This window comes from Rhincodon typus, chromosome 30, assembly GCF_021869965.1.
Source record: "Rhincodon typus isolate 14 chromosome 30, sRhiTyp1.1, whole genome shotgun sequence".
In the NCBI taxonomy this organism is placed as follows: Eukaryota; Metazoa; Chordata; class Chondrichthyes; order Orectolobiformes; family Rhincodontidae; genus Rhincodon; species Rhincodon typus.
This window is the reverse complement of record NC_063361.1, coordinates 35,332,440-35,351,247: the sequence shown is the minus strand read 5'-3', so window position 1 is coordinate 35,351,247 and position 18,808 is coordinate 35,332,440. Positions and strand designations below refer to the sequence as shown.

The 18,808-nt window shown below is 43.2% G+C and overlaps 1 protein-coding gene across 1 annotated transcript in view; it reads right to left on the bottom strand.

Moving 5' to 3' along the window:
* Positions 1–18,808, bottom strand: part of LOC109938755 (src kinase-associated phosphoprotein 1-like) — a 165,557-nt gene that overhangs the window by 57,716 nt on the left and 89,033 nt on the right. Inside the window, exon 7 of the mRNA XM_048614586.1 lies at positions 14,509–14,568. Within this exon, the coding sequence (XP_048470543.1) occupies positions 14,509–14,568 (60 nt within the window). The remainder of the gene's footprint in view (positions 1–14,508; positions 14,569–18,808) is intronic.

Below are 18,808 nucleotides of genomic sequence, written 5' to 3'. Positions count from 1 at the left end.
TCTGCTGTTCTATATATAAACCACCCCGAACCCCTCGATTAGATTCAGTCCGTAACTCAGACCTGAATTTAGAATGAGAGACAGATCAGGGGGGAGGGAGTAAAGTGAGGGCAAGATATAAATGAAGAAACCTTGAAACTAAGACTTCAACAGATGGGTGGATGGGGTGGGGAAGTTGAGGGAATAATATTGAGATTGAGGCAACCTACAGAAATTTGGAATTCATGAAATTTCACAGATGGAACCATTCATTGGTGAGAATTCGAGAGAGACATAAAAGCAATGTGGGTAAATTATAGCCAGGAAGCAGAATGGGTGGTCAATGCTGGAAAGTTATTCCATCTCAGGACCTGTCACATCCAGACAAAAATGCCATCAGTTCAGCCTGACCATCCCTCCCATCGGAAACACATATGCTACACCCTCCAGGGCTGAAATGTATCCACTCTGGCATAAGGAGAGAGAATGGATACAGTAATCAAACTCAGGCTTGCCCCGATAAACATTCAAAAGGCTGAAGAAATATGCCCTAATCCAGTCACTGTGAGTTTCATCACTGAAAACAAATTCCGATGAAAGCAGGTTAACAGGTTGGTTCTCACACCAGAGAGTAAAACTCCACCAGCAATCTGAGTGTTCGGGCTCTTCCAGTTTAAGGCAATAAAAATGGATCGGGGCTGGGGTGGGGGGGGGTCATGTAATCACGTCACTGGAACGTCGTGCCACCCAGGAAATTAAAAACTGTCTCCCAACTAAATAACCCGCCTCCTCTTGAGCGTCAAGAAGGGCCTGTTCTGCATGAGTCCCCACCTCCTGCTTTTCTCCCAATCTTTGGAGCTAGCATATGGAGAGAGTCAATCCCTTTGAGCAGGAAGGAAAGGAAAGGCTCCATTTCTGTAGCACCTTCCACAACCTCAAGATTGTCCAAACAGTGAAATTACTTTTTGAAGTGTAGTCACTGTTGCAAAATAGGGAACACAATGACCAATTTCTGCACAGCAAGATCCCAAAGAAAACTGCAAAGTGATCACAATGGTGTGTTTTTAGCGATGTTGGTTGAGGGATATGTATTGGTCAGCACACTGTGGAGAACTCTCTGCTGTTTTCTGTCTGTGTCTGTGGGTCCATTCATGACTAGAAGACTAGGCTTCCAGAAGGAAACTGTCAACTCTGGTACTGTTTCACTGTATTTTGGGAACTTACAATCTGAGTTGCACATTAATAAAGGCAGGCATCTTTATATGCTGGTATTCTGAAACAAGATCTGACACATTGACTCTAACTTCCAGTTAATGCAGGCTAATTTCCCATCAAAAGCTGCTGTTACGAGATTTGGAGCTACAGAGCTAAGGGAGGTGATAGCAAAGTGGTGATAGTACTGGACTAGTATTCTAGAAATTCAGGTTAATATTCTGGTGACATGAGTTCAAATCCCCCCATAGCAAACAGTGAAATTTGAATTCAATAAATATCTGGTATAGAAAGTTAGTTTGTTGATTAGCATTTGGTTCACTCATGTCCTATCTGGTCTGGCCTACATGTGACTCCAGACCCACAACAATATGGGTTGACTCATAACTGCCCTCTGGGCCATTAAGGCTGGGCAATAAATGCCAGCCTAGCCAGTGATGCCCACATTGCATGAAAGAATAAAAACAAGTGTGATTACCAGCCAGTCTTGTTGTGTTACAAAGCAACACCTCACCCATAACCAACCTTCCATGATACTCGACAGACCCTTCACCAATAAATAGAAGCTGCACAGGTGGGATAAGCAAAGCCTTGCTTCGAAATGGGATTTTTAACAGGGGTTTGATGGAGGTGGTCAGGGAGCGTGATTTAGGGAGGGAGTTCCTTAGCTACGGTTTAGGAGACTGAAAGCGAAATGGTCAAAGACAGAGGGAAGGTTGATTTTAATGTATTCTGCTCAAAGCACTGAAATTCCCTCCCTAAATTCCTCTACCACTCTCACCTTCTTTAAAACACACCGTAAAATGCACTTCCTTAACTAGGCTTCAGGTTACCTCACCTCACCTGACTCTGTGTGATATTTTGTCTGATAACATTCCTGCGAAGGTCCTTGGGATTTTCAATCTTGTTAAAGGTGCTACATAAATGTAAGTGTTTGTTGTATGATAGGCTACCTTAGGAGGAATGGACGGTTCAGGATGTGACATGTAAGGGATGGTTATAGTGGAGCCCACAGATTCAGGGATGGCTGAATACATACAGGAATTAAAATCAAGAATGATAAGTTTAAATGAAGTGTTGGAGTATCGAGAGTCAATACAGAGCAGAGTTCAAGAAAGCTAAACTACAGTTGTGACAAGAGCTAAGAGACTGCGACGAATTCCACTAGAGCAGACAAGGAGATTTAGTCATGGTTTTTCAGTTCTGAAGGGTTCTGATATAAGGAAAGATGTTTTTGCTGTGGTCGGACAGGCACTGATTAGGGATCATCAATTTAAGATTATCACAGAGAGTGAGGAAAGAGATTAGGAGAAATTTCTGTGTGTAAAGTATAGTTGGAGCATGGAATGCTTTGTCTCATATATGACTCAGAACAAACTCCTTCAGGCATGAGCTTAATGAAGGTGTCTCCTGGCTTTGCTTGAAGAACAGAAGAAAGACTATTTGACATGAGATGGTTAGCCATTGTATCTGCACTGGCACCTCTGCAATTCCTCCATTGCCCTGTAAATGTCTCTTTATAAGAAGTGATCCAATTCCCTTTCGTAAGTTATTATTGAATTAACTCACACCGCGTCTTCAAGCACCTCATCACAGATCGTAAACACACACTTTGTTAAATAAATTCATCTTTCTCACGATTCGTTTGTCAATGATCACAAACCTATGTTGTCTGGTTGGGTAGTGGACTTTCCACTATGGTGAAATATTTCTCCTTATTTCTTTTACAAAAACCCTTCCAAATTTTAAACTGTTTTGTCGAATCTCCCCTTAATTTCTCTGCTCTAAAGAAAACAATCCCAGTTTCTCCAGTCTGCTCACATTCACTGAACTCCCTCATCCCTGGAGCCATTAAAGGAAATCTCCTCTTCAAGAGCTTGACATTCTTCCTAAATTTGATGTCTAGAATTGGATACATTCTCCAGATTGATAGCAATGATTTATAGAGGTTTTGGGTCACTCTCTTGGTTCTCTGTGTCATGCCTGAGGTACTCAGGATCGCACAAAATGATAAAAGTAAACATTTCATACCAAGGCAAGTTCATTCGATTAACTCCAGAGATGAGGGGTTATGAAGACAGATTGAGCAGTTTAGGCTGATATTCTCTGGAGTTTAGAAGAATGAGAGGAGATCTAATTGAGGTCTACACGATGCAAAAGGGGATTGATAAAGTAGCTGTAGAGAGGATGTTCCCCCTTGAGGGGCAATCTAGAACAAGAAGTCATCATTTTAGGATATATTGGAACAGATTTAAAATAGGGGAATGAGTAGGAATGGTTTCTCTCAAAGGGTGGTGAATCTGTGGAATTCACTTCCCCAGAGTGTGGTGGACGCTGGGACTTTGATTGAATCTAAGAAGGAGATAGATACATTTTTCATTAGTAATGGGTTGAAGAGTTATGGAGAGCAGGCAGAGGCCTGGCTCGAGGGGCTGAATTTCCTACTCTTGCTCCAGGTTCTTACGTTCACAATGTCATTCAATTATGTTTGTGATTTTCTCAAGATACAGTGAGAGGCAACGATTGCCTGGATGTGCTGTCCTGGAACATTGTTCAAGCTCCAAGAATATTGCTCAGCCATGCAAACACATCTCCGAGGAAAATGTACCCAAATCAGGGGGATTGATGCTTGCATTGGCTGTTGACAAACAAATTTGGCCAGGATTAATATCGGCGCAGCTTAGGGCACAGAGCTACAAAATCCCGACATCCATCCAAACATCAAATCCTTGTTGTCCCCTGCTTTTATTATATTGTTGAATTTTAAGAGAAGGACAGTCGCTGATAAGACATACATCTAGAATCAGAGACAGGCCATTCTAACAATGAAGGAGAAGATTGGGATACTGTCTCACCAACAATTTTATATTCGGGAACCACGGCTGTTGTCTCACTGACAATATTGAACCAAGGCGGATAGAAAGAATTAGATTAAAGATCAATGTTGACCGCATTGAACAGTAAAGCAAACTGAAAGGGCTGAGTGGCCTCCTCCTGTTTCTATTAAAAATACTGACAGGTTCTGAAAGGCATGCAGTGAGCCCCCCGTTTGGAGGGAAAAGGGAGAGTGGGAGCTAAAGCCTTTCTCAGGCTCTTCTATCTCACTGTATTTCGGGAGGATGGTAGCAGAGTGGATATGTTACTGGGATAGTAGTCCCGAGCACCTGCAGTAACAAGCTAGAGACAAGACTTTAAATCCGACTGCTGCAAATGAAGAAATAAATCCAGTTCACCTGGAATAAAAAGCTGTTATCAGGAATGGTGACCGTGAAGCAATCATTGATTGTCCTAGAAACTCATCTGGTTCTGTAATATCCCTTACGGAATGAAATCTGCTCATCTTCGCCTACATGGGACTCCAGAGCCAAAGGTGATTTCTAACTACCCTTGGAAATGGGCACTCAGCGATGGGCAATAAATGTTGACCACATGAGACCACACCCACATCCTGTAAATGATTTGAATCATTCATCAGTCTGCCTGGGACCAAGCCTCATACAGCAGCTCATTCCCAGCTCAAAGGTTATAACTAGTCAGTGAACAGGGCTGGAGAATAAAGTTGAAATATAGAACAATGGTGCATCTTATAATTTTGCACTTCCCCTAAGGAATCACAAAAAGTACTGTTTAGCCATAGCAAAAATATAAAGTGCTGGAGAAACTCATCAGAACTGGGAGCATCTATGGAGAGAGAACTAGAGTTAATGTGTCAAATCCAATCTGTTCTGCCATTTGGAAGCAGAGGCATGTTGGACTGGAAACATCAACTCTGTTTCTCTCTCCACAGATGCTGCCAGAGATGGCGAGTTTCTCCAGTATTTTCTGGTTGTATTTCAGATCTTCAGAGCTGGAGTATTTTTCTTTCATTTGAGTGTTGGAGAGAGATCTGCTGTGCTGTACTGGAACATTGTTCACAGCTCCGAGAATATTACTCAGCAATGCAATCACATCTCTGGGAAAAATGTAAACTTTCTAACTACAAAGGAAATCCAACAAGTTGTAATTAAATATTATGCTTTAGCAGATTATCTAAATCTCCTACAGGCACAACTGTGCTGTATTTTTGGCTCATCCATTAGCACATCTGTATTAGTGCCTTTCTGTGCTACTTCAAACCATCATTAATCCATTTATTTTAAATTACTGCTGGATTTCCTGTGGCATTTATCAAAGAGTGGGTGATGATGTGGGTTTATAACGTGAAGATTATTTCCCTAAGTGAATGCATTATTCCATTGTTAGAAACATTTCCAAATGATAATGCTATTCACAACCTCACGAAGCTCTCTGAGCGATTGAAATGATTTGGTGAAGTGTAATGTAGAAAACACGTAGCCAATTTGTACACAGCAAGCTCTCACAGAAAGCACTGCCAAGAAATGAGCAGCTGCTCTGCTGCCGTGATGTTAACTCACTTAGATTGGGAAATGAAAAGGTTTACAGCTGCCACAGACCCAGAGGCCACTCTCTCATCAGAAAGAGGTGACTGATGGCGAGTTTATCTTGAGGGTCATCACATCTCGGGCAAGGTTGAGGAGCTGGGGTCCACATAGCGAACTCAGCCATTACAGGAACTTTATCACAGGTGCTAATCTGCCCCACAAACCAGCTTTCCAGCCAACTGACCGTGCACCAAGTGATAAATTTAGACAATGGGAACCAACGGTGTGATGCTTTACATCATTTGAGTATAATTATTAAGCAAATGAATTTCATATCATTCAAAGTTTAACTCTTTGTTACCTCAGGAATATTGCAGATTGGAATGTGCTCAGTTATTTTTATAAGTTGTGGGGAGAACACAGTTCAATACTGTTTTTAAAAGTTCTGTGGGTGACCATGTGGAACATGTTACATCAGAACCCATTTTATACACAGGTTCTCAAGCCTTTGACTTTCTAAATAGGGTACAGAATACAAAATTCCCATTTGCTGTGTTTTTTTTGAGTCTTATCAACTTGTCCTGTGTCCTTCGGAGACTTATGCAACTAGATCCCCAGGCGTCTCAATTCCTGCACTCTCTTTCAAACTGTACCATTTATTTTAAATTGTCCCTCTGCATTTTGCTGCCAAATGAATCACATTTCTCTGCATTAAAATGCATCAGCTGTATTACTCACAATTTCTCCAGTCTGTTTCTACTTTCCTTCCTGAGATCTGCTACTATGCTCCTCATTAATTATGATATTCCCAAACTTTCTGTTAACACAAACTCTGAAGTGATACCCCACATGGGCAAGTGGAGGTCAGACATCAAAAAGACCAGTGGTCCTAGTCCCAAGGGAACACTACCCATCCAGTCTGTAAACAGCCATTGTACAAAACTCGCTGCTTTCTGTTGCTCCATCAGTGCTACCATTATCCTCTTTATTTTGCTAACAAGTGGACAAAATGGAATTCAATGATTTAAAATACAATTACAAAAGAAACTGATAATTATTGGTGGTTAAATCTGAGCAGAAAAGATCCCTTCTGCAGAAATCTCATTTCTTATTACCCCCTCCTGATCACTTCCGGACTCTCTTCAATGTGCGTATACCTGTGATGTGGGACTGCCTGGAGGAGCTGCTGGAGGGCAGTTCACACAAGGAGGACAGGGGTATCTTCCACCCCCACACCCTTACACAAACACTTGTACAATACTCATAGTGTCACCCTACTCTGCCTGCTGAACAACTTCTCTCCAGGATCACCCTCCCGGATTATAACAGCAGGGCAGCAAAGAAACAGAGAGTTGTTGGGGAGAGTTGTGTGACAGGGGTGGGGTGGGATTAGGCTGAAGGGAACAGAGTCTGTGTACATGCAGTTCCTGACACCATGCTGAGCCTGGTTGGAAACATAAAGCAGCAAGAATCCTTCCAGTCAGCTTCTGCCATACTCACCTGTACAACCAGTGTGTGGAGGACTGTGTACCAAAGAAGTGAGTCCGAGTGTTCCCCAACCATAAACCTTGGGGGAACCAGGAAACCCACTCCCGACTGAAGACCAGATGTGCAGCATTCAAGTCGGATCACCCAGAGCAATACAGGAAATCCAGCTATGACCCCTGCAAAGACATCAGGGAGGCCAAGATGCAGGACCAGACCAAATTAGAGGCCCAAACCTACCAATCAGACTCCCGCCATCTATGGCAAGGCCTAAACAATATTATGGGATACAAAATAAAGCAGAGCAAGACAGCGGACAAAGACACATCGCTTCCTGAAATGCACAATGCTTTCTATGCTTGGTTTGAGCAGAATACCATCGGCGTGGCAACGCCTGCCCCGACAGCCCCAGACACACCTGTTCCCTCTGTCACGGCTTCAGAAGTCAGATCAGTCTCCCTGGGAGTCAACCCAAGGAAAGTGATGGGCCCGGACGGTGTCCCTGGCCGAGCACTCAGATCCTGTACGTACCAGCTGGCGGAGGTATTCACCGATATCTTCAGCCTCTCCCTCCTACAAGCTGAAGTCCTCGCCTGCTTCGAGAAGACCACCATCATCCCCGTACCCAGGAAAACACATGCAGTGTGCGTTAATGACTACCGCCCAATAGCTCTAACCTCAATAATCATAAAGTGCTTCAAGAGGCTGGTCATGGCCCACATCAACTCCGGGCTCCCAGCCTGACTTGATCCCCTACAGTTTGCCTGCTGATGTAACAGTCCACAAAGGATGCCGCAGCCCTGCGCCCATCCCTGGAACATATGAACGACAAGGACACCCACGTCAGACTCCTGCTCATCGACTACAGCTCCTCCTTCAACACCATTATCCCCTCCAGACTGATCTCAAAACTTGGTCTCAGCTCCGCCCTCTGCAACTGCTTCCTCACCTTCCTGACCCATAGGCCGCAATCAGAGAGGATAGATAACTGCACCTCATCCACAATAACACTCAACACTGGAGCCACCCAAGGATGTGTCCTTAGCCCCTACTGTACTCCCTGTGCACCTATGACTATGTTGCCAAATTCTGAATGAAGGCCATTTATAAGCTCACTGACGACATCACCGTACTGGGACGTATATCTAACAACGACAAGTCAAACTACAGACAGGAGATAGTGGGCTCAGTGGCGTGGTGCAATGAAAACAATCTGTCTCTCACTGTTGGCAAAACTAAAGATCTGATCATCAACTTCAGAAAGAAAGGAAGAGAACACGCCCCCATCTACATCAACGGAACTGAGATTGAGAGAGTGCAGAGCATCATGTTCCCCGGAGTGACGATAACTGAGGACCTGTCCTGAATTTCCCACCTAAATGCGACAGTCAAGAAGGCACAACAACGCCTCTTCTTCCTCAGGCAGCTCAGGAAATTTGCCATGTCCATAACGTCCCTCACCAGCTTCTACAGATGCACCATTGAAAGCATACTGTCCCGGTGCACAACAGCCTGGTACGGCAACTGCTCTGTCCAGGACTGTAAGAAACTACAGATGGTGGTGTGCACAGTCCAGACCATCACAGAAGCCAACTTTCCATCCATGGACTCTATTTACATGGCTCGCTGTCATGGAAAGGCGGCCAATATCATCAAAGACCCATCACACCCCGATAATGACCTCCTACAACCTCTTCCATCAGGCAGAAGACACAGAAGCCTGAACACACGCACCAGCAGGTTCAGGAACAGTTCTTTTCCAGCCGTTATCAGACTGTTGAATGGACTCTAGCCTCACGTAATGTAACCTGCAATGTAACCTGTATATCTCTAAGTCTTTTTGATCTGTATGTCCTTTGCTTGCTGTGATCTGCCTGTACCGCTTGTAAACAAAGCTTTTCACTGTATTTCGGTACACATGACAATAAAATCAATCAATCAATCAACCAATGGCTTCTGCAGATGTTACTGTAAACCAAACCTAAACACACAAATCCCTTAACCCCGTAACGCCAGGAATATAAACAGATTTTTCAGCAGATTGCACTCATTCTCCAGCCTGAACTGAGATCTTCTTCTGCAGAATTCAGGACTTGCCTTTTGGTTTGAGGAATTACTTCTTAACAAAGAATAAAAGACACATCTGATCCCAGCTGTCCTTGGGGGTGTTTGATGGGTACAGTGTCGAGGAAGCTTTACTCTGTATCTAACCCTGTGCTACCCCTCTCCTGGGAGTGTCTGATGGGGACAGTGTCGAGATGGGCTTTACTCTGTACCTAATCCTGTGTTGTCCCTGTGCTGGGAGTGTTTGAGGTGCAGTATAGAGAGGGGCTTTACTCTGTATTAAACCTGTGTGTCCCTGTCCTGGGAGTGTTTGATGGGGGCAGTGCAGAGGAAGCTCTACTCAGTATCTAATCTAACAGTGGTCAGCAATTAGGGAAGCAGGATCATGTAGACATTGAGTCCATGTGAATGGTTATCTATCCTGACCATTTACTACAGGGTGGAGGTAGCACTCATCGGACTGTTTTGACGTTTAGGGATTGGAATGAGGTCGCTTTGTGGATGATTCCAGCCCTGCCCAGCCCTGATGCTCTTTGTCCTGTTCTAGCAGGCAACCTGCCACTTGCTTCCTTTGGGTTTTACGAAACTTGCAAAATGTCAGGGGCCTCTTTTCCTTCCCGCAGTAGAGAATAGGAAAACCGAGTTGGCCAGAGGTTTCCTGCCTGCGCACTCTCCTACCTCTCCCCGGCCTTCCTTTGGAAAAGCGTCTCGGAATGATGCATGTGGTGTTGATGATAAGAAAGGTGGGTCAGCCTTCGCTTCCGAACATAACACTTTGACAATCCACAAGAGAGCGTGTGTGTGTTTCACACTCCCTATCAAATGTGCCTGCAGGAGGAGGTGCCAATCTAAACCTAATTATAATCTGCTTTCCTCAACTGCATGTTAGAGAAGGCAGCTATATGAAAAGTTTCCAACAGGAACAGGGCTATTTAGCTCCCTTCCACTCTTACATGACACCAGGGCTGATCAATATCATGTACCTGTCATTTTTGTATTTCTCTTCATACCTTTTTCTGATTCAAAACTGTCCAACTCAAGATGAAAGCTCCAATTGGTCCCTAGCATTGACAGCCTTTGTGAGGGGAGGAGTTTATAGATTTCCAGCTCCCTTTGTGCTTCCTGGTTTGCTCCTGAACAAGTGAGCTCAAGCTTTACGACTGTAATTCTGCGTCCTTCACTCCTCACCAGAGGAAAGACTCCAATGAATCCCTTCCTTATTTTAAACACTTCAATTAGATCACTTCGCAATGTTCTAAACACAAAGGAATCAATTTCAAACAACTGCTAACTTGTCTAATTTAACCCCTTAAGCCTTAGTTTCATTCTGGTAAATCTACTCTGCCCAAAGCTCTTCTGAGGCCAATAAATCTTTCTTGAGGTACAGTGTCCTGAACAGATTGCTTTATCCCAGATGGCCGTTTGACCAAAGTTCTTTATAAGCAAAGAACAACTTCCCTTTGAATTCCAGCTTGCCAGGAAAAAAAGGACAAACATTCCATTAGTTTTCCAGATTGCTTTTTGAGCCTGTTCATGACCTTTTGCAATTTTCATACCTCAACTCCTAAATCCCATTGCTCCTTTGATGTTCCCAGTCTTTCGGCAGTAAGAAAATATTCCCACTGCTTTTGCTTGCATCAAAGTGAATAACTTAACATGAACCGCTCCCCCACACCTCACCCGCTTCGCTTTTACGTACTTTATCCATGTCCTTTGGATACTTCCAGTTCCACAGCTTACTGTCTCTCCTGATTACTGTAATCCACAAACTGTGACATCCAACTCTCTCATCCTTCATCTGACTCATTTATAACTTGGGTAAAATGCTGAGGTTCTGATTGGAAGGGAACACCAATCAGGATCCTTTTCCTTTCTCAGTACTCCCTCTGTTCCCAACATCTTAATCAACTCCTAACCCATGCCACAGAATGGCCTCAAATCCTCTTGTTCTTTAAGACTGCACTAGTTTCATAACCTTCATCGTGTACATCACCCTCACAATTCTTCCCGTTCCTCCTGAGAGATGGACTTTTGCTGGATTTGACTTTATTTAGATACCAGAACTTCCTCAGTCTCATGCTCAGGCACCTACTGATCAGCTGCACATCACCTTTTCATTCTGAGACATCATCACGGTTCATGTACTTGTTAGTTCCCCTAAGGTCCTCGAGTTGTATTACTTAACAACACCTTGTGCTAGTAAGTTCCATATCTCAACTACTCCACCTTCTTGAAAAATTCCACCAGACTCATTAGGCCTGACCTCTCTCTGTTTCTCATCCTCTGTGTCTCATCGTTTTTTTCTCATCCTCTGCTTATGCCATTCTGTTTCTCATTCCGTTTTTCATCCACTCTTTCTGACAATCTGTTCCTCATCATCTGTTTCTCCCCATCTGTTTCAAGTCCTCAGTTTCTGCCACTTTGTTTCCCCTACTCTGTTTCTAAAACACTGATTCTGCCACACTGTTTGTCATCCTCTGTGTTTCTCTGACAAAACCATGCAGCCTATCCCAGATCAAACCTTGCTTCTCTAAATGGAGATTAAGTTTCTCTTTCACTATTTTTTTCCAATTGTTTCCCTCCCACTGACGTTGGACTCTTTGGTCTATAGCTCCCTGATCTATCTCTGGCACCATTTTTGTAAAGTGGAGCCACATTAACTATCCTCCAGTCCTCTGGCAAGGCTGAAGATAGTGCGATGAGGTTTGTGAGCAAACCACCTTGCCATCCTGGTATGAAAGATGTTCTCTCCAGAGAGATGCTAAGACAGCTATAGATTTGATTTTATTCAAATAGGTATATCCTTAAACTCACTAGTAAATAATGCAAGATCATTAGGGCATTTCTGGTCCCTACAGGTGTAAGCTACAGTAATGCACATGTTGTGTCCCCAAAGTGAACTGGTTTTGGTGAATATCATCGCATGGGCAATACAGGAGCACTATCTCAATTGTAACAATGGATTGTAAATGGAACATGCTGGAACACATATCCTAATTATTTTACATTTCATAGAATCCCAATGGCATGGAAACAGGTCATTTGACCCAACAAGTCCACACCACCCTTCTGAAGAGTATCCCACCCAGACCCAACCCCTCACCTTATCCTTGTAAACCCACATTTCCCATGGCTAATGCACCTAACCAACACATCCCTGCACACTATGGGTAATTTGGCACGGCCAATCCACCTAACCTGCACACCTTTGGACTGTGGGAGGAAACCAGAGCAAACCCATGCAGACACAGGGAGAATGTACAAACTCCACACAGGAATCGAAGCAGCAGTGCTAACCACTGTGCTGCCCTGGATAAGGAAATGTCTCAATAATTCCCTCTTAGATTTAATCATTGTTTCAAGTTTTGGTCCCCTCCACAGGTGAAAACATCTCAATGGATACATATCTGAGGATACATAAATCTGAGGATATCCACTTTGGTAGCAAAAACAGGAAGTCAGCTTATTATACGAATGGCAATAGATTTGGGGAGTGGGTAGGTGGAATGAGACCTGGGTGTCCTTGTGCACCTGTCATTGAAAGTAAGCAGGCTGTGAAGAAGGTAAATGGTATGTTAGCGCGAGGGTTCGAGAACAAGAGCAGGGACGTCTCACTACAATTGTACAGGGCCTTGACTGGTGCAGTGGTAATGTCTCTATCACTGGACTAGGAAGCCTGGGTTTTATGTCCCATCTGCTGTAGAGCCATATTATAGAATCTCATAACAGGCTGATCAGAAAATATTCACAGGGCCTTGGTGAGACCACACCTGGAGTATTATATGCAGTCTGGGTCTCCTTATCTGAGGAAGGATGTTCTGGCGATGGAGGGAATGCGGCCAAGGTTTACCAAACTGATTCCTGGAAAGGCGAGACTGTAGTATGAAGATAGATTGGATTGTGGGTGGGGAGGGAGATCTTATAGAAATATATAAAATTCTGACAGGACTAGACAGGGCAAACACAGGAAGGATGTTCCTAAATATCGGGGAAATCCAGAACTAGAGGTTACAGTCTAAGGATACAGGGTAGGCCATTTAGGCCTGAGATGAAGATAAATTTCTTCACCCAGAGAGTGGTGAAACTGTGGAATTCGCTACCACATAAAGGAGTTGAGGCCAAAACATTGAATGTTTTCAAGAGGGAGTTAGATATAGTTCTTAGGGCTGAAAGGGATCAAAGAGTATGGAGAGAAAGCAGGAACTGTTTTGGATGATAAGTTACGATCCTATTGAATAGCAGGGCAGGCTTGAAGGGCTGAATGGTCTACTCCTGTTCCTATTTTCTGTGTTGCTATCTTTTATTCTCTCTAAACCATTTCCTAATAATATCACCACCTACTAAGATAGCGCCAGCCTGCTCAGCCTCTCTGAGTTTCGGATCTCTTGGAACACAGGCTTGGCAGATTTGTGAACATATGATCTGCTCAGATTCCATTCACAGTCAGCGAATTAAGATCTAATTGTGTCCCAATCCATCCATAGACTGGCTGTCAACTGGCATGAAAGAGGATCTTCTTTTGAATCTCATTAGTATTTAAATTCCATAGATTTGCTGCATCAGGACTCCTGACTTTGTCCTGGTCTCTAACAGTCAGTCAATTTGATTCAAGACTATGGGCCTAGTTTGGGAAAGTGGGACCAACACGGGTAGTAGCATATTTTTGATGCTACAGACTTGATGAGCCTAAGGGCCTCTTGTGTACTGTATCATTCTATGATTCTATGAACATCATTTTTAACTCATTCTTCAGCTCAACTGGACTGTCTGTGTGGATAAAGTCACAGCTGCCTAGGGGAATAGTGGGTAAAGGAATGGGCTGGAAAAAGCATGTGCAGGCGAGTGGATCAAGAACTCTGGCAACATGATGGCAAATGAGTGGAGTGCAATCTTGTCTGATAATCTGAAACAATCAAGGACGATTTTTACCAGAGCATTTCCTTAGATGCTTCAATATTGGGCCTATGACAGAGGAGAGTGTACATGGAGTGTGGGATGGTGCTAAATGGGCCAGATGGCCTTATGTAACACCACGTATTTTTATGTGTACTGTTCAATACGGTGAGGGCTTTAAAGGGGGAAGTGGAGGAGAAGTGAATTAAGTTCAAGCATCCATCGATACCATTCCCTCGATAAGCTGATGGAAACCCAGGAATGGCCCTATTTCAAAGCTAACATGGTTTAATTCCTCTCCAGGCAGTGCCCCAACAATCGTGCCATCATCCGAGCTGTGTTATCACCTCAGGTGGGCACCTCATAGAGAGACAAAACATGAAGTTTAAAATGGGTTGAGGAGGGGAAGCTGTACACATGTCAGAAAGGAGATGTCAACTTTGCAAATTGTGAAATGCTGTATTCTGGTACACAGATTTATTGAGAAAATTACCTGGGCCTTGGCTATTGTCGCTCTCCTCCTCTGGGGGTATGGGTGGAGGGAAGTCATCCTCTGAAAGAAAGAATACCAAGTCATTACTTAAAATGTACTTTTATGTTTTAGTGTGAACACAACATGCAGTAGATTAGCAGAAAAATACACCAATTCGGCCTATTGACTCTGTGTTAGTGGTTATGCTCCTCACAAGCCTTTTCCCACTCAAACGCATCTCGCTTTTTCTACATGTCCTTCATATAGCGTAGTCATAGAATAGAAAAGTCATAGACATTTCTTCCTGATTCTCGTGTTTCTCCAGTTTTCCCTTAATGTATCCACAATCTTTCTCTAAAGTGCTTTTTGTGGGAGCAAGCTCCACATTCTCACTGAAGGGGTTTCTCCTGAGTTCCCGACTATCTCGGAATTCACTGCGTACTCAATCCCCCTATGTACTTCCTTAATGTTGCCACTAACTTGCTAGCACCTGTGGGCAGAGTAGTCTGCTGGGAGCTTGCTCCTCGTTTTGGTTAGGAGCAGCACTGGTCAGGTAAACTGCCTGGTGTAGACGCTGGTGATTTCCACACAGTAACTGAATCTAATTGCCACCAGGAATGAAAATTGGGAGTCTTTGTTTAAGAGTAGATGGCACATCTGTAATGCACACCTTACCATCAAGTTCCCTCTCCATTGAGAAGTCCCTTGCTTAGCTTAGAGACTGCACAACTTGACATAGCAGTTGACCATTGTAAATTAACACCAAAACATAATGTTGGATTAGAACATAGGAAGTAGAGGCATAGAACAGGCCATTCAGCCCCTTCAGCCCTCTCCACTCTTCAATGTAATCATGTCCCATGTTCCACTTTAACACCATCTTCCTGCATTATTCCCATTTCCCTCAATGTTTTTCATTTGTAGAAATCTATCAATCTCTGTCTTGAACATAGTCAATGACTGAGCCTTCATAGCCCCGTGGGGCAGACAATTGAAAAAATTCACTGCACTCTGAGGGAAGAAATTCTTCCTCCTCTCAGTCCTAATGATCTGCCCCACATCCTGAGGCTGTGTCCCCTGGTTCTGTATCCCTCAGCCTCAAGGGACATCCTTACTGTATCTATCCTGTTGATCTCTGTGAGAGTTTTATAACTCTCAACAAGATCAACTTTCATTTTTCTAAGCGCTTGAGAATGTTGAACCAAACTGTTTAATCTTATCTCCTGGGATAACCCCTCCATCCCAAGAAGTAGTTTGGTAAACCTTTGCAGCATTTCCTCTATGCCAAGTAAAGCTTTCCTTTCGAAGTAGGCCAATACTACAGACAATCCTCCAGACGTGATCTCACCAAGGCTCGAAGCAATTGCAGAAAGATCTCTTTTCTTCTCTACTCAAATCCTCTTGTAATAAAGGGAAACATGCCATTTGCCTTCTTAACTACTTGCAGTACCTTCACATTAACTTGCACTGATTCATGAGCAATAAGATCCTTTGAAGTTCACACTCCTAATCCTCTCACTATTTAAAATATACTCTGCATTTATGATTTTCCGACCCAAATAGATAACCTTACATTTCTCTGCATCTGCCTGCTCAGTTATGCTCTCCAAATCCCTTACAAACATCCTTGCATCCTCTTCACAATTCACACTTCCACCTAGTTTTGCATCTTCTGAAAACAAGGGAAAGATTACACTGAATACCCACATCCATTTTTTTGACATGCATTGTGAGAAGCTGGTGCCCAAGCACTGATCCTTGTGAATTATCAGTGATATCCCACTGTTCACAATCTGCCAATCAATTATTTCTCCTCTCCATTTTCTGTCCTTTGACTACCTCTCAATCCATACCAGTAGATCTCCCCAATCCATCATGCTCTCTTTTCTTTCCCTAGACATTTGTGTAGGACTTTATTGACTGCCTCCTGAACATTTAAATATAACATTTCCACTGGTTCCCCCTTATCTGTTCTGTAAGTTACAACTTCGAAACAAGCTGAACAAATTTGTCAAACATGATTTTCTTTCATGAATCCGTGTGGGCTCTGTCCAGTTTTATTGTTATTTTCTAAGTGTCTTCTGACACTGAATGTAACATGGAATGAATTTTTTGGAAATGTGGTGGAGGCAGGTTCAATCAAGATATTCAAGAGCCCATTGGATAGTTATTTGGATAGAAATGGGGTGCAGGGAAAAGGGGGGAAAGGCAAGAGACTAGCTCTGGGTAACAGAACTAGTACTGATACTATGGGCTGAATGGCCACCTTCTGCATTGTAACATTTCTGTGATTCTGTGAACGCTATCCTTTATTACATTTTCCTTATGACAGCTGTTAGATTAACAGGTCTGTACATTCCCCATTCTCTCCCTCCCTCCTTTCTTAAATAGCCATTTAGATTTTTCAGTTTCCAAACTACTAGGGCCTTTCTGGAGTCTACAGGATTTTGAAAGATGACCGCCGATGCATCTATAATCTCGACAAGCACCCCCTGCAACACCCTGGGATGTAGATCATCAGGTCCATTTTAAGCTTACTTTGCTTGTTTACTTTAAGTTTCATTCATTTCTCTACTTTGTTCTTACTAATGCTAATATCTTGCAGTTCCTCATTTACACTAGTCCTGCGATTCTCCTTTATTTCTGTGAGATTTTTAGAAACCCTGCCAATGAAAGAAAACACGAAGTATCTGTACAGTTTCTCTGCCATTTCCTTATTCCCCATCATAGATTCTTCCATCTCTCCCTGTAGTCCATATGATTTTGATAACTTTTCCTTTTTACATGTTGGCAGGAAGTTTTTAGCCTATTGTCATGTTGGTCACTAGTTTACATCCAATTATCCCATTCTTAACCTTGATCTTCCTTTACAGAATTCTAAAATTCTCCCAATCCCAGGTTTACTATTTGTTTTGATAACTTTACAGGTTTTATCTTTGATATAATGCAATCCTTGACTTCTTTTGTTAACCATAGTTGGCACACTTCCCTTGTTGGGCTTTTCGTGCATTAAAGGAATGTATTTTTAATGTAAAATATTAATTATGTAAGTGTTAGCCATTGCTAATTTACTGGCAGATCTTTTGATCTGGTTTTCCAATCCACCGTAGCAAATTTTCCCCTCACAGTTTGCTTTATAGAAATATAAGATTCTCGTTTCTCAACCATATCATTTACAAACTTAATGTAAAATGGCAACGTTATTACGCTGAGATAACAAGGTGCAGAGCTGGATGAAGAAGGGTTTAGGCCCGAAACGTCAGCTTTCCTGCTCCTCTGATACTGCTTGGCCTGCTGCGTTCATCCAGCTCTACACCTTGTTATCTCAGATTCTCCAGCATCTGCAGTTCCTACTATCTCTGAAACATTAGTATGCTCACTGTTTTCTACATGTTCCTTTACACTAAGGCGATCAATTATATTATTTTTAAGTACATAACATTAGTTGTAAAGTAGCCCATTACCCAATTGGTTCCTCAACATACCGCTCTAGAAAAACTCTCATACATTCGCAGAATTTGTTCCCCACAACATGAGTATGAGCTAGCTTTAACCAGTCCTTATGTAGACAGAAGTCTGCTGTGATTGATATATATACTCTTATTACACGTAGCTCTAACTGAGACAGGCAACCAAACATTTGGTCAAAGAACAAAAACAAAGTTGCTGGAAAAGCTCAGCAGGTCTGGCAGCATCTATGAAGAGAAAATCAGAGTTAACGTTTTGTTTTTGTTTCTGATTCACAGCATCCGCAATTCTTTCGTTTTTTATTTGGTCAAAGAGGTGGATATTAAACAGTGTCTAGAGGGAGGAGAGGTGGAGACTGTCATCAACATTAAATGGGAGCACGGTGGCTCAGTGGTTAGCACTGCTGCCTCACCAGGGACCCGGGGTCAGTTCCAACCTCAGGCGACTGTCTGTGTGGAGTTTACAAATTTTCCCCGTGTCTGTGTGGGCTTCCTCCAGGTGCTCCGGTTTCCTCCCACAGTCCAAAGATGTGCAGGATAGGTGGATTGGCCAGGCTAAATTGCCCAAAGTGTCCAGGGATGTGCAGGGTAGGTTTAGTGCAGGGTTACAGGAATATGGTGGATCTGGGCGGGATGCTCTTCAGCTGATTGATCGGCTGAACGGCCTCTATCTGCACTGTAGGGATCCTATGATTCTATGAATTGCAGGTGATAAAAATAAGGGATGTACAAGAGGCCAGAACTGGAGAAACGCCAAGATCTCAGAGGGTTGGATAGTGGCAGAATGTGAAAACCACCATCAATGAGAATTTGTAAATTGAGGCACTGCCAGACTGGGAGCCAGTGTAGAACAG